Source organism: Colletotrichum paranaense, assembly GCF_030867605.1.
Source record: "Colletotrichum paranaense strain IMI 384185 chromosome Unknown Scaffold_1.1, whole genome shotgun sequence".
NCBI lineage: Eukaryota > Fungi > Ascomycota > Sordariomycetes > Glomerellales > Glomerellaceae > Colletotrichum > Colletotrichum paranaense.
In genome coordinates, this window is record NW_026848959.1 from 1,220,281 (window position 1) to 1,241,032 (window position 20,752).

The 20,752-nt window shown below is 50.7% G+C and overlaps 8 protein-coding genes across 8 annotated transcripts; 4 read left to right on the plus strand and 4 right to left on the minus strand.

Annotated features, from left to right (window-relative positions):
* Positions 1-562: 562 nt before the first annotated feature.
* Positions 563-2,505, minus strand: CPAR01_00426 (uncharacterized protein; the record flags this gene model as incomplete). Its single annotated transcript, XM_060484718.1, has 2 exons — positions 563-2,042; positions 2,102-2,505. The coding sequence occupies 2 exons, from the start codon at positions 2,503-2,505 to the stop codon at positions 563-565; spliced, it is 1,884 nt and encodes a 627-aa protein (XP_060355575.1).
* Positions 2,506-4,490: 1,985 nt separating this feature from the next.
* Positions 4,491-5,921, plus strand: CPAR01_00427 (uncharacterized protein; the record flags this gene model as incomplete). Its single annotated transcript, XM_060484719.1, has 2 exons — positions 4,491-4,689; positions 4,834-5,921. 2 exons carry the CDS (start codon positions 4,491-4,493, stop codon positions 5,919-5,921), a joined length of 1,287 nt encoding a protein of 428 aa, XP_060355576.1.
* Positions 5,922-6,191: 270 nt separating this feature from the next.
* Positions 6,192-8,334, minus strand: CPAR01_00428 (dimethylaniline monooxygenase; the record flags this gene model as incomplete). Its single annotated transcript, XM_060484720.1, has 5 exons — positions 6,192-6,751; positions 6,816-7,205; positions 7,260-7,509; positions 7,566-8,060; positions 8,164-8,334. 5 exons carry the CDS (start codon positions 8,332-8,334, stop codon positions 6,192-6,194), a joined length of 1,866 nt encoding a protein of 621 aa, XP_060355577.1.
* A 1,113-nt stretch (positions 8,335-9,447) lies between these two features.
* Positions 9,448-9,669, plus strand: CPAR01_00429 (uncharacterized protein; the record flags this gene model as incomplete). Its single annotated transcript, XM_060484721.1, has 1 exon — positions 9,448-9,669. One exon carries the CDS (start codon positions 9,448-9,450, stop codon positions 9,667-9,669), a length of 222 nt encoding a protein of 73 aa, XP_060355578.1.
* A 233-nt stretch (positions 9,670-9,902) lies between these two features.
* On the minus strand, positions 9,903-10,352 carry CPAR01_00430 (uncharacterized protein; the record flags this gene model as incomplete). Its single annotated transcript, XM_060484722.1, has 1 exon — positions 9,903-10,352. The coding sequence occupies one exon, from the start codon at positions 10,350-10,352 to the stop codon at positions 9,903-9,905; it is 450 nt and encodes a 149-aa protein (XP_060355579.1).
* A 340-nt stretch (positions 10,353-10,692) lies between these two features.
* On the minus strand, positions 10,693-12,612 carry CPAR01_00431 (uncharacterized protein; the record flags this gene model as incomplete). Its single annotated transcript, XM_060484723.1, has 1 exon — positions 10,693-12,612. The coding sequence occupies one exon, from the start codon at positions 12,610-12,612 to the stop codon at positions 10,693-10,695; it is 1,920 nt and encodes a 639-aa protein (XP_060355580.1).
* A 1,330-nt stretch (positions 12,613-13,942) lies between these two features.
* Positions 13,943-15,133, plus strand: CPAR01_00432 (TAM domain methyltransferase; the record flags this gene model as incomplete). Its single annotated transcript, XM_060484724.1, has 3 exons — positions 13,943-14,336; positions 14,411-14,615; positions 14,671-15,133. 3 exons carry the CDS (start codon positions 13,943-13,945, stop codon positions 15,131-15,133), a joined length of 1,062 nt encoding a protein of 353 aa, XP_060355581.1.
* Positions 15,134-16,680: 1,547 nt separating this feature from the next.
* On the plus strand, positions 16,681-18,330 carry CPAR01_00433 (pectin lyase; the record flags this gene model as incomplete). The annotated part of the gene is made up of 1 exon (XM_060484725.1): positions 16,681-18,330. One exon carries the CDS (start codon positions 16,681-16,683, stop codon positions 18,328-18,330), a length of 1,650 nt encoding a protein of 549 aa, XP_060355582.1.
* Between the last annotated feature and the right edge of the window lie 2,422 nt (positions 18,331-20,752).

Consider the following 20,752-nt stretch of genomic DNA (forward strand, 5'->3'; position numbering starts at 1 on the left):
TGAAGTGGATGAAAGAGAAAAGAAAGGAAAGAATCGAGATCGCTAAAGACATTAGCAAAACCAAACATTGCATGACTCCAACCTTAAAGTAAAGACTACTTAGTCCTAATTACAAGTACCATGCGTCAAAATACACTGAGCTTTTAGAAGCTTTTATGCGATAACAAACAGCAAAAACAACAAATCTACAATTTCCGAAACCGAGAATCGAACTCGGGGCTATGCCTAACCTCTCAAAGAGATGAGAGGGCATCATGTTGGCCACTACACCATATCGGATGTGATGATGGAGTCGTGGTCCACCAGTAGCCATGATAGACTCCACACTTTGCACGGAGTTATTCCCACAATTTCATCTTCGTAACTTAGCCGGCGTCCCATACTCGAAGAGGGATCAACCTGTACTACATTTTACTGTTCTCTGCGGTTGACTTGGGTCTATGATGGTCGACAAGGTGTTATGTCTCCTCGTTCTGGCACAACATTATCTACAATGTATCTTGCTTACTTGATGTACGGAAAGTCCAAGACTCAAAACTTGCATCTCAATATCCACGAAAGATCATGAGTCAGCTGCCAATGTCGAACTGCCAATGGACCTTGTTGTCGTATTCCTCTGCTCTCGTTGTTGTTCAAGGGAAACCTCGTCGAGTTCCCATGCCCACACCTCTACACCTCCCCAAGGAGCCCTGACGGCAATTCTGTACTTTCCTTCGAACTGACTCACGGTGGCTTGCCGTCCCAAATTGATAGGAACCTTGAGGTACTTGCGGCCGAATAAACCATACCACACTTCCTTCGCTACCTCCAGTTCTTTCTTGTGTGGGAATGGATTATGATATCTCCGTCTCCTTCCCGTGGCGAAGTCGAAAAAGTCAATACCTTCTCCATGTGTCATCAACGCACCACGATCCAAAAACGCCGTGGGCCAGAAGCCTTTTGGTTTTCCTTGCTCATGTTCTTGCTTCACGTAACCTCCATATTGAGAGTGAGTGACCCTGTCTTTCTCGATGTCCCAAGCAATGACCATGACAGACCCATGGGGCACATCTGGGATCCAGAATAAGACACGATGTCCGTCGTCCGGTTGCCGAATAAGGATGAGGCCGATCGCCAAGTTGTCGCACTTGTCTTCTTGTCCAAGTCGAAGGATCGAGTTCTTGGCCTTGACTGAGCCCGTCAATGTCTCCAAGCAGATTGCGTTGCCGTCTTTCAGCAGCGCGACGGCGACGTTACCCCATATTCCAATCCGGCTAATTTCTGCTGGCCCAGGAATCTCGGCCAGCTTTTCGTGCTTCCATCTCGGCTTTTCTGACTTCCATATAGAGTGTTTGTCATGCCAGAACACGACAAGTCTTTTCCCGTCAAGATGTACTGGGTGGAGTGTGATAAAGTCCTGGTAAGTCTGGTACACGTCAAGGACTCGCTTGCCCTTTTTCCAATCCCAAAGAGAGGCGCCTATTTTATACTGATGCAGTATGATGTATTCTGAATCGTGACCACAGATGGATGCTGTTTTGATTTTGTAAATATCCCATGAATGGGACTTTTTGGTGTCCAGAGTGCCCAACTGCTTTCCGGTCTGTATATCCCATATGACTACGTTGGAAACTCCATCTACACCGATGAGATGACTCCCCTTCGATCTGATGTAGTGTATGCCGTTGTTGTACGTGAGTTGGTGTATCTTGGTAACTTTCATCGGCCCGATGTCTCCGATGGTATCGTTGCTGATGACGATTCCACTGCCTGCTAATTCAGTCTCCGGAAGCAGCATTCGGTCATGAGCGTTTGGCGGCAAATCCTGTAGCAAATCGCCACAAACGCTTTCAGCGTAGGATGTGAGGGATTCCAGCCAGAGGTCAATGGTATCGCTGTTGGCGACTTTGATCTGTCGATTGGCGCCCACAGCTTTGCGAATCCTTGCTATTTGTAGAGTGACATCGGAGACTTGTCGCAAGAGGTTCGTTGTGTCTTCCTTGATCAGACCTGCATCGTTGCGAATGACGACGGTATCATCCTTGATCGCTTTGGAAGATACACTGCGAATGATTAACACCAACCTCGATAATAACATGAAAGCTGCGGTAATACTGCTTACAGGTTCGCTAACTCGAGAGCCAAGTTCAACGAGCCTTTGTGCGTCTCGAGCATCGTTTTCAGCTGATTGACAGTCTCCTTGCCTCCCATCGCCCACCGCGCTGGCCCAGTTCGGCCATCGTGATTCCCGAGCTCCCCCGCAATCTCCGTTGTCACACCCAAACAGTTCCCGACAAGGGCCAATACGTGTTTTTCGAAGGCAGCAGGCAAGGAGGCCTTGGTGGCGGTATCGTCGATGAGAAGTTCGAGCACGATGCGCAGATCGGACAGTTCTCTGCTGACAGCGGCGAGATCTTCGCGCGCATCGCGACACGTTCGAACAAAATTCGTCACAGCCTGTGTCGTCTTCCCAATTGCGCCAATTAATGTGATACAAGCAGTTGTGATTGAAAGTGGATCGGCCATTGCTCCTGAATCTGAAGATGAGAAGACAGAGAGTGTTCGCGAAACATCTTGTGAGAAGAAGGACTGACAGCGTCTCCATAACATATCACGTAGGTGTGCCTCACGCTGCGCCTCGCCAGTACTATTTGCTCAGCCACAATTCCTGGCATACATCTGTAGGCGAACGATAACGTGTCAAACTGTAGAAAGTCGTGCTGACATGCAGGTTGAGGCAGCGCTAGGACGGGTGATAGGCGGCCTCTGTCTGCAGGCAACAACTAGCTAGACCCCAAACAGTCCAAAACCATGTCCAATGAATGCACACCTAAACAGCGATGCGAGTCTCAACATCAGATGTCGTCATTAGACAGCCTGGATAATAGCAGGCAACGTTGTTCCCCAAGCAGAGGACTTCAGTGTTACAGCATAGCAGGTGAGTTATATCGGTGCGGATTCTCTTTGATAAATTCCACTCAGTCTCAATAGAATGGACCGTAAAACACGACTTCGTTTGTGGCCGACGAAAGGATGAGCAGCAAGCGAACAAGTATTGCCAAACCATTACAACTCCGAAGACTCACTAAACACAGTATTTTAGTTTGTAACGACTTGTCAAAGTTAAGAACAACTCTGAGACAAAAGCAATCCGACTGCGCCATCTCGGAATCAGACATGTCAAGCAAGGCCATACATATATCATGTCTCACGGTGAGTGAGCACTTGTTTTTTCCCCTCCATAGGTCAAGAACAAAAGTAACTACCGTCAACAGTCTGAGATCAGCAAAAGTTTTGGACACTGTGGGAATTGAACCCACGACCTTTCACAAGCAAGCGCAATTATTCACATCCTTAGGAGGAGAGAAATGAGATGCGAAGCGAAAATCATACCCCTAGACCAAGCGCCCTATGACTGGTGACTGGTGAGCCTGCAGCATCCACTAAGATCCGCAAACAGATCTGACTGGGTCCTCACAGAGTCGCAAAGTCTACCCAGCAAGTTAAGTACTCATGGAATCCACGGTCAGCTCTCAGGGCTACTAGCGAGCCACAAAGCACATGGACATGTTGCAATTCCTCGAAATTGGTGTGATGATTGGGAGCGAAATCATGGAAGGCGACTGGAGGAACATGAGCCTGCGCCCAGTTGGGTTGGGGAGTGGATCTTAATGCAGATGGGATTCGTGCATATCACCGGAGACAACGATCGCGGCATATTCACTCGTATTATTCCCGGGAGATGAGAAGATCTTCGGCCAAATCTGGAAAGTGCCAATGTCAAATTGCGATCAAGTGATCGGCATTCCAGAGCACGGAAACTGAGACATACTCATCTAGCCCGAAAGGCCGCCGAGGGTTTCCAGCCGGCCTGGGCCTGAAGCTTCCGGTTGCCGGTATCTGACTAATTTCGCGGTATAAGAACAGTGAAACAAGACCCGTAGCAGTGAGTAAAGGGTTGTCAGATCTTCTCAATTGCTGTTCGTAGAAATTAGCGGTTTTGCGATTTGACGCGGGCTATGTTGCGCAAGACCTTGAGACTGGGTGGTCGAGGGTTCAGACCTTGTTTCTTGTTTGAATGTAACCTTTGGTAACAGTATGGGTCGTCAATGTAGCTACTGGGCAGTCGTAAAGACGAAATTTACACCTCAATCAAATTCGTCACTAGCATATGCATGTAGGACTGACAAAAGCCATGTGTTCTTATTGATGCCTTCGCCCAATATTTTGATCCAGGTCGCCGCGTGGTGGTCTAAAGAGGTTTGGGGGCCATTCAAGTTTCCATCATGGAATGCAAAACACCACCAATCCAACTGTTATGATATTGCCTGAGGTCCAAGTAACAGGACGCATTCCACAAGTTCCGCCTCGAGGTCGCATGCAACAAAAGCAGCTGATTCCTGACTTTTTGTTAATTTGCCAATGTTTGACAGTCTGCATTCACACACACAAATACTTTGGCACAGCTTCCTTCGATAATAATTATCGAGCTATCGCCAAACCACAGCATCATGTCATACCGAGGCCCGGCGAAGAATCCGCTGATAGTGTTATCAGATGGAGTATGGACTGGTCGAGAAGCCAACTCAGAGTCCAACGTACAACGGCTGGCAAATTTGGTGTGGGGAGAATCTGGGCTGCCTAGTGACGATGACTTCGGATACCTCCACCCTACAGGAAAGGCCCATTATGTCAACAGCGTGCCCGTAGGTAGCACGTTCATGGAGTAGAAGACCCTTTCTTGACGATCCTCTTGAAGAGAATATGGCTAACCGAGGCCTTCAAGCCATGTAATTCACGGTCTCAACGTCCAAGACATCGAGCAGCAATGCATAGATACCTACGAATACCTAGTTCACGGCTACACCCCACAAGAAACCGAAATATGGATGTTTGGTGTTTCGAAAGGAGCCTTTATCGTCCGCTCCGTCGCGGGCATGATCAATAATTGCGGGATAGTGAAGCCAGTATACGGTCTGAACGGGGATGTTGATGTTGACAAGACACACCAGCTCTGCCAGGAGGTCTATCGCATCTACCGATGTTCGTCAGGAGCCAACACGCCAAAGTCAGAGCAATCGCGGATCTTTAGAAGGAAGCACAGCTGGGCGTTGATCGGAGATGGAGACGTCGTCGAATCGCCGATTCGATTCATGGGGCTTTTCGACTCGGTCGGGGAACGCGGCATCCCAGAGTTCGCGGGCGCGGTCGGCGTTGACTGGCCCAAGTTGCATGACCACCACGTATCAAGCGTCGTCTCCGAAGTCTACCACGCCGTCTCGCTACACGACCGCCTGTACGCTTACCAGCCGTGTCTGATTTCCCGCGACACAGAGTATGGACCGTCGTACGGCATTACGGAGCGTTGGTTCCCAGGCACGCACTACGATATCTGTCGACAAAGTTTCAAGATTGTGAGGGGCGTGCTGCCGCAGCGACTCGAGAGTCTTCTGCCGGCGTGGGCTTGGTCTAGCAAGGCGATCAAACCGAACGAGGTCTTGAGCGATCTTGTCTTCAAGTGGATGCTGGAGTGCATCGACGCACATGACCCCTCGGGACTTGTGATACCGAAGAACACGCTCTACCATGAGCTAGATGGGCTTAAACACAGTATTTTGGAAGGGAAAAAAACTGGCGATGGCGATGTCTACAACCACATCCTTCAATTTGCCCCGTTCGGACGGTACTTTGACCTGGTGTTGTCCACGGCCTTCGGAAAGTGGCAAGATAACCAGCTTTATAAGATGCTCTTCGCCTGCAGGCCTCGTCTAGTTCCCGAGTTCAACGCGTCAGTGTACAATTACAGAGGTCCCGATCCTAACTTGGATGGGAGAATCATACAGAAGCTGGCCAATCTCCCATCAAGTTCAACGGCACCCGAGAAGCAACCTGAAACGCGATACCCATCGACATCATACGATGGATGGCTCTTGAGGCGATAGACCTGATCGAAACTTGGTGCATTGTGTATATTGCTGGAACTCAGGCTCAATCTGTGGAGGTTTAGCTCATGGAGATAAGTGCACTACGGGTGTAATGTGGATACCATGCTTGCATGGGCTGACAAACAACTTCGCACATATTCTCTGTGATTGTGTACTAATACCTAATTACGACTATGAGTTATCTCGCCTCAAATGAAAATCTTTCTTGTCGCTGGTATTATGAAGTAGAAAATCTAAACTTTAAGGAAAATGGTCGTTAAATCGTTATTAAGACTCGAGGAGGCGTATTTGACCCCCCTTCCGCGTCCATGGGTGGAACAAGCTCTTGGTCCACTCCCACGTATGAATGGCCATGCTCATCGTGCCGAACAAGAAAAAGGGTATCAAGGTGTTGGCGATCATGTATAGCATACCGCCAGACCGCTTGACGATGTCGTAAAGCTCGCCACGAATGATGCGCAGCGACTCCTCCTCGTTCTTCCAGGGCCCCACAAGGCGGAACTTTGCATTGAAGTTGCTACCCATAGCCCAAGTGTACAAGGCCTTGAAACCCTTGGAGTAGACGTAGCTGAATCGTGGTGCTGAGCCCATGTCGAGGGCTAGCTGGTATACGTAGCTCTCGTGGTCGACGCCGCGCTTTTCGGCCCACGGGTCTCTGCCACATCGAGGGTGGAGCTTCCAGTCGATATCGTAGCCGGGTAGGGCGTTCGGATCCAAAGTGAGTCCTTTTGACGGTGTTGTTAGGCCAGGGACGTTAGGGTACTTGGATCTGAGTAGTTGAAGGATCCAGTATTGGGTCTGCATCTCGGCGAGGGTGGGGATTGCACCTGGGAAGCTATGTTAGAAGCAACATTCGTAGGGAACATCTGTGGTTGAGGTTGAATGACTTACCCAAATTCGGCCGTACGAAGCCAATAAACCCTACTGATACATCGCTGCTGTGGTAAATGGCTCGTACATCGGCTGTGTCGGGTGTGCCATAGCTCTTATCGAGGAAAGGGAAGCGGCGGGTGTAGCCAGTTGCAAATAGAATAACATCAGGCTTCACCACCATCTGCTTTATCTTCTCCGACTCTGGTCTACCGGTATCGCGGAAGTGCAACACACCATCGTCGTCAACATACTCGGGCCAAGGCGCAACGTCAATGTATCGACCCTTGGTGTCGACGTCAAGCTCTTTGATATAGAAGAAGAATCGGCGTATCCGCTCCATGGCCGAAAGAGGCGGCCGCCAAGGCGCTGAGAGGTATGGCACAGCACGAGTGGATTTGGCCGGGAAGACTGCGATCTTTGGTTAGCCGGTTCCTGGATATGTTGGTGCGGATGACTGCATACAGTGATCGATGTGCATCCTCTCCCGACGCATGCCGCCGACATGTTGGTCCCAGCCCTCAAGCGTCCCACCAATTAGCGAGAATGTAACGTCGATCTGTTGGTTGTAAAAATCCCAAAGCAGTTGGCTCGACTGCAATTTCTGGGGAACATATGCAGTGTCGAAGAGACTAGCGATGGAACAGTCAACGGGTTTATCGTTTACTTTGCTATTCCTGCCCCAGAACCCGAACATGATTGGTGTCGGTGCAGTCTACGACAAGTCAATATCAACCTACACAAATGTATCTTCAAAACATCGAGGCTTACCTTGGGTGCAACGACGAATCCATCTCGGTGGCACATCACCACATGTTGAACGGTTTCTGTCGTCGCCGCGAGTTGACCGAGGTCTTGACCAGTCTCTCCCGTGCCGACGATGACGACGGTGGGTTTATCGCTCTTGATATCTCGTAGTTGATCTCGGCTCTTGAATTGCGATGAGTGGAGGACCTTTGGGACCTTCTCCAGCCCCGGAATGTCAGGAATACGGGGTTCGAGGTTGAGTCCGGAGCAGACGGCAACGGCATCACAGTCGTAGTCGAAGGTTGTGCCATCTTTGCGGGTGACGGTGACGATATGCCCTCCGCCATATCCTCTTTCAGTGCGAGTGACCTTAGACGAGCATTCGATGTGAGGTCGAAGCTCGAACCGATCACAGTATTCGTTTAGGTACTGTACATAGACAGCCGGGGTGACATAATCAGCGGCATCTCGGGGCAGGCGGTGATCGGAGAAGGCGGTCAGGTATTTAGACGAGACGAGCTATGGCCATGCTGTCAGCCTCAACAAACCTTTCTCTCTGTTCGATGGGAATGCATGGTTTGAGGAATAGACAGTGGGTTGAGTTCAGTAGTGGCAAACTTACTTCAGCGTCCTCGTACACTCGATACTTGAACGTGCCTCCAATATCATCCTCGGCCTCAAAGACCCGGATCTGGATAGGTTCAATCGCGAAGAACAAGTGTGCCCATTTCAGATATCTCGCCGTCGCCAGACCCGCGGGTCCGGCACCGATGACAGCGACTTTGAGAGGCATATTCGGTTAGCGTGCGTGGCCGTGAACTTTCGACGTGCCCTATCTGCAGGGTCCTCCGATGTCGTGAAACATGAAGGGACGTCTTTCAAGAAGGGGGCACCACCCTCCACCGCCACGAGAGAATAGCAGAAAGCGAGAAGGTAAGGGCACGAGGGATAGCGGGAAATTTGGTGAGGGAGTGGGAGAAAAGTCCGCTCATGAGACGATGTGGGAAAACGGTCGGGTCTTATGGCTTACCTCACACCTTGGACTAGCATCGTCCGCACAGACAACGCGGTACACCTTAGTCTAGGGACGACGGCGAATCTCGGTGGGTGGAAGGGGAACCGAAGGGGAGGGAGGTGTGGTAGCGAAGATGGAACGGTCAAATTCTGGGTTGGGTCGGCCCAGTCCAGTCTCGTCTGGTCTGGTCTTACTTTGCCTTCCCGAGTCTCTCGTTTTCCCGACAGCCCGTCAGGAGTACTGGCAATAGAGAGAGAGAACCCCTACACCAAGGTCAGGAATAGGAAGAGGAAAAGGACCGGACCTAACACCGAGCTAATGGTTCGGGTTCCATACGTGCGTATGGGCGAACCAGTCCGTCGGAGGGATCCTCTCGACCCTCCCATGCTAGTGAACCCAATTGTGAGGTTCGGTCGTGGTGGATAGACCTTGCCAAGGGTGCAGTAGCGCCACTTAGTCCCATGCGACAACGAGGTCTTTCCTTGTTCTCGTCATCAGACCCTCGAGACCTAAGCGGGGTAGGCAATATCTCCAGCGGGGCGGTCCCCGCGAGAGGGATCGGCTCTTGAGTGGTGTGTGGTTTTTGGATTCCATTGTCTTAGATTGGCCGAGGATGTCATCTTTCCTCTCTTCGGGAATGTGATATGTGGGAACCTCTCATATCATTTTGGAGCCCCTCAACCCTCTGGGTCCGGTACTTGAGAATTGGGACGTGTGGAGTTTCCAGTGTTTATGGAAACTCACTAGGATTCGCGTCAAGGTATCTTCTGCTAAGACTCGCAATCGACAAGATGACTTGTCCCATCCGGCCAACTTTGCGAATCAGTGACCACTCGGTCTGGGCCCGGCGTTCATTTTGGCTCAAGTCTCAGGGGCACAAAGACAGCCGCCATGCAGCGCCGCGGCGTAGCCCCAAATGCTGCAAGACAAAGCGTAACGGCGCCCCCGGTGGTTCCGGCGATTTCGTCCGGGCTAGTCTCGCGTGAGTCTGGCGCCTGTCTGGGTGCGCCTGGCATCCTCTGGCCCAAGCTGCGTTGCCACACCCGCGTCGCCGCCTCGAAACTCAATCTGCTGTCATGTCTGTCATTTTGGATTACGGTGTGTGATGAGTGAGCCGTTTTACGTGCGTACTTTTGGTTGTGATGATAACTGGCTCATCGGCTAATGTCTGTCACATTTCTGCAAACATATCAACTTCCATGACGGCGTCACATCGCCAACTCTCCACGTCGAAAAGTCAAACCGTTCTGACCGCCACTTCGATTCCGAAACTTGATCCTGTCAATCGGACCCGGACGACTGGGTCATTAAACATCCTCCTCGGTCAGGGAGACCTCCACCTGTCCTCAAACTTCATTGGTCTCGGCGCCGTAGCATGAGTCTCTTCCCGCCCCTTTCGTCACCTTATGGCCGAACCACCATGATGTCCACATGCTGCATTCGTCTGCTGTTGCATAGCCGTTATCCACAGCTTCAAGAAGTTTCGCTGGATTCTCCTCCACCGCTGGTTGAGCGCTCCCCTTTTCGTCGCCAATGATTCTTCTACGATCACCATGATCCTTGCCTGGGGGCATATGCGGCACATCCGCAATTCCCGTCCTGCTTGCGGATAGTCCCGCGCGTCCCCAAGATGGGGCTGCCAGTTGACTGCACTGCGTTTTACTGACGAGTCTTGACCAGTGAGACAGAAGCCAAGATGTTAGGATCCAGTTTGCGGGAGTCGTTTGCCAGGATCCATGGCATGCTCTGGTCTTACACGTATTTGTAGATAGTAGCGAGGCACTAGGCGCCGACATCCACCTGCCAGCGACTCGCGTTGATTACGGCACTGGGAAGACAACCCCTGCTGATAACCAAAGATACGACATTCTGCGACTCATTGATTGCATAGATCTCAACGGCACGTTGAGCAAAGCGAAGCCGCGAGCTATGCGACAGAATTTCGCAAGAGTTTCCAATCTCCTTGTTGAAGACTAAGCGCAATCTGACAAGTCTGGTACCTTCAATGACCAGCGTTGGATTTCTGTTCTCGTCCAGCTCTAGGCTTCACCAAATCGAAGTCGCGAAACTCAACAAACTTTGAACCACCTTGACCCTTGAGCATGTAGGCCTTGAAATGGAGAAATGCTATTGTAGCTAGGGTGCAAGCTCGGCAACCGTCGGAACTTCATCGCTTTGCGCGCGCGAAGGCCCCATTGGTCTCATTCGAACCCGGTCGCCCCCCTTTGCCCTCTCACCTACTACTTTTCTCAGGTTGTCCAATGCTAATGCATCTTTCCGTCTCGTCTCCTTCGGGGGTTCTTCCATAACTAGAGGCTCATCACTGCTCGCCGGTATGAAGAACCAAGGACGAGCAACCCAGTTGGGCATCCCGCTCGGTTTCGGTGAATAGTTGACGTAAAACGGCAATGTCAACTCCATGATTCCAACCTCTTTGCGGAACGCGACATCATCGAACTTGGTATGGATATCCGTGTTCATGATGCTGATCTTGCTCCAAGGAGCGATAGCAGCCTCGGTGATTTTATCGACCGTTACATGAGTTGCCAGATTGATTCCGGACCAAGACGCAAGAGAGGCCGTCGTGCCCATCTTGAATCTCTTCAGTGCCGTCATGTTGCTGCTCCAGTGGTCGAGCAGCTCATGCCAGGACAAGCTGGAGTGGTAAAACTCGGTCCAAGTGTCGTCGACAAGATCAATGTCCCACGTGGCTGGCAAGTACCCACGATTCGAGACTTCAACGTCGTTGCCGTCGGCGTCTTGAACAGTAACTATGGTGTAGTTGCGGTCTCGGTCCAGATCCCAAATCTCCCATTGAGGGATTGTACAGTATGCTTTCGATACCACCACGCATTCATCGAGGTATAGCTCCTCTATCCCGCCAGCTAAGCTCTGACTTCCGAGAGAAGCAAACCAGTCTAGCTGCCATTCATGACTGAAGCAGTATCTTCCCAGACCTAGGACCTTCAAGTGCGGAAATCCAGAGTTTGGTCCGCTGCCGGGATTGATGAGGCGGAAGTCAAACTTGGGTTGGTAGCCCCAGATATCGTCGTAGTAAAGAGACAAGGTTGTCAGGTTACAGGCGAGCTGTGGTTTGAACCACGATGTGAGTTCGCGAAGATAGAGATCTTGCCACTGATAATTGTACTCAGTCGGCTCATCCTCCAAGTTGTCCCACAACGAGTTGTCCGGGTCATCGGGTGCTACCATCAACTTTACACTTTTGAGCGTTGGAAGGGCAATTACTTGCTGGAAGATGGGCCAATCCGCGAGGTGCTTCCGATGCAATGGGTCTTCCGTACCATGATCTTGGCCCTCGTTGATATCCTCAGCTAGATTGAAAATGGCCAATTCCTCTAGCTGGATTTTGGGAAATCCGCCATCAATCAGCCTGTCCTCTACGCTCCAAGACATGTCCGGGGTTTTCAAGTCTCCCATCCAGGCAAATTCTTCAGACGTCCCCAGGCTCTGCGACAATTGAACCAGATCCTGATCATCTTTACTACCGCCGTGTATGCAGTAAAAGGCAACAAGAATGACAAAGCGCCGAAAGCTGTAGATATCATAGAAACGATAACTCGTGGAGTTATTCGGTTCAGCGTTCTCGTCGCCGTCATCTGCATAGTCGGTAAACTTCAAGTTCAGAACTTTGAGCCCGGAGAAGTATCTGAGGTAGGGTAAAGCCTCAAGGAAGTCCATAGGGAAAGGGCAGTAATCCAGAACCGCGCGAGCATCACATGTGACCTCTCTCACATGTCGCCGAAGGTTTGTATCTTTGGCAATGTGCGTGAACCGGTCGCAGAAAGGTGGCTTGAGTAAGATATGCTGGAATGATCTGGGGGTTGCTGCGGCGGACAGAATTTTGCTCCCCAGCCGAGCGGCGTGAGCCGTCGACTTTGACGTGTGGGCAAAGACGAGTCCAAGTACCTCCACTGGTAGCCGCGGCAATGGAGAGGGACTCTCAGCCATCGGTTTTTCAAGGCCAGGTTCGGCCGGGGAGGATGGCTTCGTTGCGAGATGGTCGGAGTTGTGTCGTTGAGTTCGGATTGATGACATTGAGGGAAAACTAAAATCCAGAGTGCCCCTGTCTCGGAGGAACAAGAGCCCCGCACATTTAGTCCGCTGAGATCATTGGCGAATGAGGCTCAAGCGTAGTGAAGTGTCGCAACCTCAATCTAGTAGATTGGGTCCTTGACCCTCAAGGCAGAAAGGAAGATGAAACGATCCTTCTGCAAAGGGGTTTCCTCTCATACTTGTTAAAATATGACCCATATCCTGAATGGAACGTGGTGTTCTGATGTGAACCGCACATCTCCATTGGCTCAGTGTCGGAGTTCAGAGGCAGTTGAATTGCGCTAGCGGCTGATCACTATCGATGGAAGGCACGCATAAAATGCACTTGCCCGCAAAGGCCAATGACCCTAGTTACTCAACATGATGTTTCTAGGTCTCTGGGTGACTTGATACCTTTTTTTTCTCTTTCTTTTCTTTTCCTTTTCTTCTGATGCTTATATGTAGCTTAGACGCTACATGTACGGAGTAGCCATCGAGATTTCAATCTGCGAGAGTATTTAATTATAACTCACCTATCCTACGGAAGTGCCGATTACCATCGTCATATGGCACGACCATTGCAGTTAAGAGGATGCCAACTTTGGTCATGACGATTTTAACTAATCTAAGAGCCTGAAAGCTGCGAAGAAGACAGTGACAAACATCGTTTTCCACACGTAAAAGGTCTCGAGTAGAGAAATACAGTCGTTTGATAGAATCGATATCGCAACGGCAGGATATAATCAATACTCATGACCCCCCTGCATCAACCGTAGACGATAACCAATCGCAATGTGATGTAGGCTCTCTCAGGATGACTAAAAAGCAAAGAGGGTGGTCGTTGGCGTTCTAGCATTAACAATCTTCCTCAGAATATGACTGATCAAGAGTTTGGATGGAAATGAGGTGAGACCCATCAATCAGCGACCAGGACATGAAGCCACGGCCCAAAAAAATTCGCGGAGCAGGAGCGGCCTCCGCAGTCTGTTGGTTTGTTGTCTCCTCGCTCAACGAGGAAACCAAGGCCGTTCCACTGCTAAACGAGCCAATCGGGTTGGTCTAAGGGATGCAACTCTGTAGCTTGCGGCTTCAACGGAAGCACGATATTGGCCGTAACCCTTGCTTCGCATCAAACATCCTGCTTCCGGCCGAAAACATGGAGAAAAAGACTGGAGACGATGGTTGGAACGTGTTCATGTTGGTGTTGGCTTGAGAATGTTTCCCTTGGGACGTTATCTTCCCCTCTTTCTCACTTTTGCCCCTACATCTCACTCCTCTCACTTCTCTATTGCTCTCCTTCTCACTCTTTCTCAATTTCGCGCCCTTCCTCAAAATGATAGCCGATCGCGCTTCAGTCCCTCGTAGTAACTCGGGCTCCGACAGTCACCGGAGTGAATCCTCGTCACCGGTCCCAGTAGCCGCGATAGCAGCGGACGATGGGGCTTCAGACGATGACGGCTACCATGATGCAAGCGATGATAGCTCAAATGCATCTACGTCTTTGGCATCAAGTGTTCGAGATTACAACTTTGAGAATAGGCGTCGCTACCATAAGTTCAAAGAAGGCCGCTACATGTTACCGAACGATGATCAGGAACAGGATCGCGAAGACATGAAGCACGCTATGCTCGTGCATGTATGCGAGGGCGCTTTGCATAATGCTCCCTTGAAAAGCCCGCAAAGGGTCCTTGACATTGGCACTGGCACTGGAATTTGGGCTATGGACAGTAAGTGTTGCGTTAAATGTTCAGTCGCCATAAATGAGAGCGCTGGGAGTGCTGATCGTTGAAAACATTCTCAGTGGGCGACGAGTATCCAGAAGCCGATATCACTGGCCTTGACTTGAGTCCCATTCAGCCTGCTTATGTGCCACCAAATGTGCATTTTGTAGTAGACGACGTCGAGGCTGATTGGCTCTACCCGGATGACTCAATTGATTATGTCCATGTGAGAAATATGGCTCCGGCACTCAAAGATTGGCCAAGACTGCTTTCGCAGGCTTATAAGTAAGGATTAAAAATTATTTCATGGCTGCTAAGTTGCCCTACTAAAAAGAAGCAGAGCCCTCAGACCGGGAGGTTGGATCGAGGTGCAAGACATGGTGTGGGCGTTTGCTTGCGATGACGGCACAGTCGGCCCAGACTACGCTCCCAGGAAGACGATGGATCTTCTGAAAGAAGCCTTGGACAAGTTTGGTGTGGACATAGATGTGGCCGATAAGTTTGCCGACCGTATTGAGTCCGCAGGCTTCGTCAATCAAATCCATGAGGTCAAAAAGGTACCAGTGGGCACTTGGCCACAAGAGCCTCATTTGAAGTCGATCGGCAGTTACTGTGCTGCCGTCAACTACGACTCCTTGGGGGCAGTGACGAACGTGCCGTTTACAAAGGGATTGGGCTGGACCCAGTTGGAGATTGAGGTTTTCTTGATTCAAGTGCGCAAGGATTTACTGGACAATTCCAACCACGCGTATCATTACTATCACTCTTACTCTGGCCAGAAGCCTCTGGAAGCGGAGAGCTAGACATAGCCGCGGGGTTTCAGGTCAGCCAAACATAGTTCCGAAATTCATTTCACATTTCCCCCACTAGATCTTGCTGCTACACCAAGGCTGCAGTCACGTCAAGGTCAAAGTTTCTCGGATTCTTTGACTGACCAGATGTATCCGCATAGAGTAGAATACGTGACTTGGGTATGCTCCACTTTTAGACAAAAACTTACTGCCATAGATCATGACCACAACTCTAGGTTTGCTATGGGGTATGTGGGCGGCGATTATCAAGTTGCTGCCTTACCCCAGTGTCGCGAAACCTCACTGAGTCGTCTTAAACAATACCAGATTATCTCTTTGAATGCAGTCATCTCATTGAATAGAACTCGCAAAGCTGTTGAGGGACTTTTACCGTTGTCTCGCGGTGCTAAATACAGATCCTTAGTACGTGCCAAAAGTAAGAGGTGGAGATGGAACTAGATATACTTCACACCAGTCACAAATCCCCAATTCAGTAAAATAGCACGGTGAGGCGACATGTTACCCAGTGTTTGCATATGAGGTCTTCGTCTATTGCTCATCGTGGTGCCGATTCCTTAGACCGTATTTGCGTGATCCCATTTTGTGGCCGCAATGGAGATTAAAGGGGTCGATTCATCATCTAAAGTTTCGGGCGGCTGCTGAAGTCTCATTGCGGGCAGTATTTCTCTTCAACCTCTAGAAAAAGGTGGTGCGAAAACTCTGATGCTTCGCTATCGTGACAACCCAACTCAAAGTCAAAAGCAATCGAGACCATGGCGTAGTAAGCACTTGAGAGAGATCCTAGATCAAGTGACAGAACTTGGAGATCGCGAATCCCATTTCTTGATGAATGCACGAGATTTAAGAATTGTATGAAGACATCGCAGCAAAAGACCATTTACGCAGGATCGAGAGCTCGCTGAATTCCGCGGAGAAACACGATGACCATCATCCGCGAAGTCCGTGATAAGTGATAGTAGCACCGGGTTGGTCAGACACAGGAACGTGCCCATGGTGGTCAGCTCCGCTGTTGGCCTCTGCTCTCCATCTTCCCCATCATGAAAGGGGCACACGTCACGATGCAACTCAACAGCCCTAAGATGGCAGGACGGATCTCGGCCGATGGGAATGAATGGACTAATCACCGCGCTAATGAGCGCGTGGTGCAAACTCGTGTCAGGACCTTGGCCATCACAATGATCGTGTCCACTTACCCGCTGCCCCCAATAACTTGGCAGTTCTATCAGGCATAGTTCGTAAACAACCACCCAATCGTGGTCGTTGCCTAACGATCCGGACCCTCAACTCTATAGTGGTTCCTGCATGAGCCTCACTTTGGAAAGAAACATCTGAAGTATAAGAAACAGAGACAAAGTAACTGCCCTCCCTCCTTTCTCGTTTCTCTCCTCTCTTCCAAGTCGTTCTTTCTGTACATTCTACATTATCAACTTCAACTACAACTCAGCTTCACGCTGGCGTGATTTGGTCACTCTTTCAAATCGATTTCACGCGTCCATTCTTTTATCAAACATTACATTCTTTTTCTGGTATTACACAATATGCGTTTCTCAGCAACCGCCATTTTGGCTGCCGCGGCCGCAACTTCGGCGTCTGCCCAGTCTGTCATTGGCACGGCTTACGGCTTTGCTAAGGGTGTCACTGGTGGTGGTAGCGCCGCCGCTGCCATCCCCTCTTCCGTCGACGAACTCACTCAGTGGCTTGCCGACGATACCCCCCGTACCATCATTATCGACAAGGAGTACGACTTCACAGGCACCTCTGCCAAGGGCAAGGGCTGCAGCCGTAAGAGCTGCACAGTTGCCAACGGCGGCCAGCTCTTCCTTGGAGACCTCTCCTGCGGCACCAGCGACAACGTTGCCACCACTGTCAGCTACGACCTCGCTGCTACCGAACCCCTCATCGTCGGCAGCAACAAGAGCATTCTCGGCTCCAAGGGCAAGGGAATACTCAACGGCAAGGGCCTTCGTGTCAAGACCAACGCCAAGAACGTTATCATTCAAGGCATCGAGATCACCAACCTGAACCCCACTGTTGTCTGGGGAGGTGATGCCATCGACTTGCAGGGCGGCAACGATGGTGTTTGGATTGACCACAACAGAATTTCCAAGATTGGTCGCCAGTTCATCGTCACTCACTTCGCCGGGTCTCGCGTCACCATTTCCAACAACTACTTCGACGGAGCCACCCCGGCTTCAACCACCTGCAACGGCAACCACTACTGGACTGAGATGCATCTTGGTGATGGAGACCAGATCACCATCGACAGAAACTACTACGTCAACGTCTCTGGCCGTTCCCCCAAGCTCGGCCCCAAGGGTACCTTCCACGCTACCAATAACTTCTTCCAGAACGTCCAGGGCCATACTTTTGAGCTTTTCACTACCACCCTCGCTCTCATTGAGGGTAACGCGTTCGAGAACGTTAAGCAGCCTTACGTCGGCCAGGTCTTCTCCAACAGCTTCAACGCCCCCGATGCCAAGTCTGCTGCTGCCTGCTCCTCCAAGATTGGCCGTGCTTGCGTGATCAACAGTGTCGACTCCAAGAGTGGCCAATTCAAGGCTTTGGCCCAGACAAACGTTCTGTCCACCTTCGCTAAGCTTAGCGGATACCTCGTCAAGCCCGTTGCTGCCGATACTGTCGCCAGCCTTGTCGTTGGCAACGCCGGTCCCGCTAAGCTTGGCGGCTCCGGCTCCGGTTCTACCCCTACAACTGTTGCCACTTCTACCCGCAAGGCTACCTCTGTCATTGCCGCGACTCAGAGCGCCAAGGTCACGGTTAAGGCCCCCTCGACTCACACCCCCAAGGTTACCCCTACTGCTGTCGCAACTCCCAGCTCTGGCGCCAACCACACTTCCAAGGCCCCTCCTTCCCACACCTCCAAGGCCGCCCATTCCTCCAAGGCAGCTCAGTCTTCCAAGACCAAGGCTGCTCACACTTCCAAGGCCAAGCCTACTCCTAGCACTCCCAGCACTCACACTTCCACCAAGAGAGCATCCTGCCAGCAGACTGCCGCTGGCAACTCCACTGAGTCGGCCATCGTTCAGATTTACCACCAGTGCGGTGGAAAGGGCTGGACTGGTGCCACCGTTTGCGTCGCTGGAACTTCCTGCGTTGTTCAGAACGAGTGGTACTCCCAGTGCGTGAGCTCCGCTACCAGACGCAGCGCCAAGGCACTCCGTCGTGTCTAAAGATCTAGACATTGTATACATTAAGACCTCGTAGTCTTGAAACCTAAGGTGTGACTGGATAGCACCCAGTTTCTCTTCTTGAAGATAGTAGTTTATAGTTGGCCATCCGGCCTTGTATCGAAAGCCAGCCGATAACCGCGGTAGCACATAAGAAACATACGTTATGATCGAGAAGAATCCCTTATCATCTCCGTGATTCGTCTGCCTTTCTGATTTAGTTACACAAGCACCCGTTATTTGAGTACCTTATGGTACCTTGGTCAATATCTCGGAAGGACCTGAATGGCAGGTGAAATTCCTTAGGCTCCAAACAAGTAAGCAGATGCCTCACTTTGTGATCCTTATCAGTAAGATGCGTAATGTAGACGAGAAGCCTCCGCGAGACTCATGTTGTGAAGCAACCAAAAAAGCATGCTTGAAGACACTATTATGAAGGTACATACACTTGTTCACCATAGTACTTTGACTCTGCTACTTCTTGAATGCCGAAGTGGTATTGATGTCAATACAACTAGCTAAGGTTTCGATAATAGGCAGTGACATGAGTGTTCAGTTGATATAGCTGGCCCAATCTCGCTGCTTGCCGTAGAGTTGGAATTGTTTGTGGAGGTGGGATCGTCTAGTTGATATTGTCCCTTTCTTGCTTCGTCCTAAGTCTAGAATTTTCTTTCGAGCGAGTGTATGAGAGACATCCATGTGTCTTTGAAGGCTCTCGCTACGAAACACATTATAGGGACTCACGAATCTAGCATATCGACTGGCAGCTGGCAGTGTCGTGGAGATAGGGGCAAACAGGTGATTAAGAACCTCGGATCCCGAATATGGACGAACATCTGCGTCGGTGGCACAGCTTACTTTACTGTGTATGTTTGGTCTCCACAGTCTGCAAACTTCGTGTCAACCCGGTACCCCACCCTCCTCAAAGACCCAGCGAGGATCGGAGTACTCGGTCCTCTGAGCCGGATAGTGGCGGTCGTTGTGGGAAATGTGGGTGTTTGGCTGATGGCCGCCAGAGCAGAATTTCGTGCCGAGCATGCGAGCAGCAGTCCATCCATTCGAGCCAGAGGGAACTTAGAAGTGGCGTAAGCATCTAGGCTAGAATCTCTACTGTCTCTACCTCATGTTCGGAGTGATCGGTAGAAGTCTGCCAGAGGGTTGACATGGAAGCTCATCACAATATGAAGATGCCCCGGCAATTGTGGGCGTGGCGCGATTGAGATGGCGATCTTGAGTTATTATTTGCAAACCAGTCAGAAATGTTTGCTACTTCCACATCACGCACATCCATGTCCTCGACTACAAAAACGGTTCATTTGTGCCACTGTGTTCTTAAGAATTGTTTTTCCAGTCGATAAAGGAATCAGTGGTGCCCGAACAGACATGGATGGACGCATGTCGAGGTTTGCAGGCGCATCCAGCACATCTAATGTCCCCCTCCTCTTACAAAACTCTCCAATCCTCTTGAGAGTGACAAAACCCCCCTCGAAATCCAGCTCGGGGCACTTCGTACCCACGGACGTGCGATTTGCGGAGGGGCATCGTGGCCGTTCGTCGCAGAGTCCACTGCGTTGTTTGGATCGGAACCAGGGTGATGTGATGTGATGATCTGAAGGCGCGCAGATCTTCCACTATTTCACCTTCGGATGACCCATGCCATCGGTTATGTTCAGACGTTGAGTTGGAAGCCACGAGGCCAAACAAGACGATGCACGAAACCTAGTGCCCGGGGGCACGAGTGGAAGGCGTTCTCGCACAGGCCTCTTCTCGGGCGATCTACTGTTTCGAAATACGATAGATCAACGCACCGCGGACGACGATATCATCTTTGAAAAGTGCCAACTGGTTGCTTGGACAGATGTGGCAAAGGTCGCACAACTTCAGGAGGCGTGATGGTCTGTCGCCATCGCAAGAGTGTGATACAGTGACACTTGACAATCCTACCCTTCAACCCTTCCGTGCCTTCTATTCCTCCATACTATGATCAAGGGTCGGCTTAAGCGGCTAGGTTTTCGTATCTCTGTAGTGTCATGCCACCACTTTCAGTGGGGAGGGTCTGCTCGGCCACAGTCGAAATTGAGGACAATGACCCGGTTTCTGCAGCAGATTGGATTCCCCATAGGGCCATTTTAGACTCTTGCACGAGTCGAAATCATCACTTACCCTGTATACAAGGGTCCAGTAGGCCAACGGTATTGGTAAACTCCATCAGCCGGCAGAAATTTGACACTATAAACCCCTGGATGCACAAAGAGGGCGAGGGTGAGTTCGACTTGGTTGACAAGTCCCGGCGTTGAGTTCCCGAATTAAGCAACCTTTCCGTCAATCCCACAAAATAGCCTTGCAATCACGGCTACCAACACCCGTTGAAAGCACTTTTTGGTCTAAACATGCTGCCTCCTTGTTTCACTAAAGTGCGTCCTGC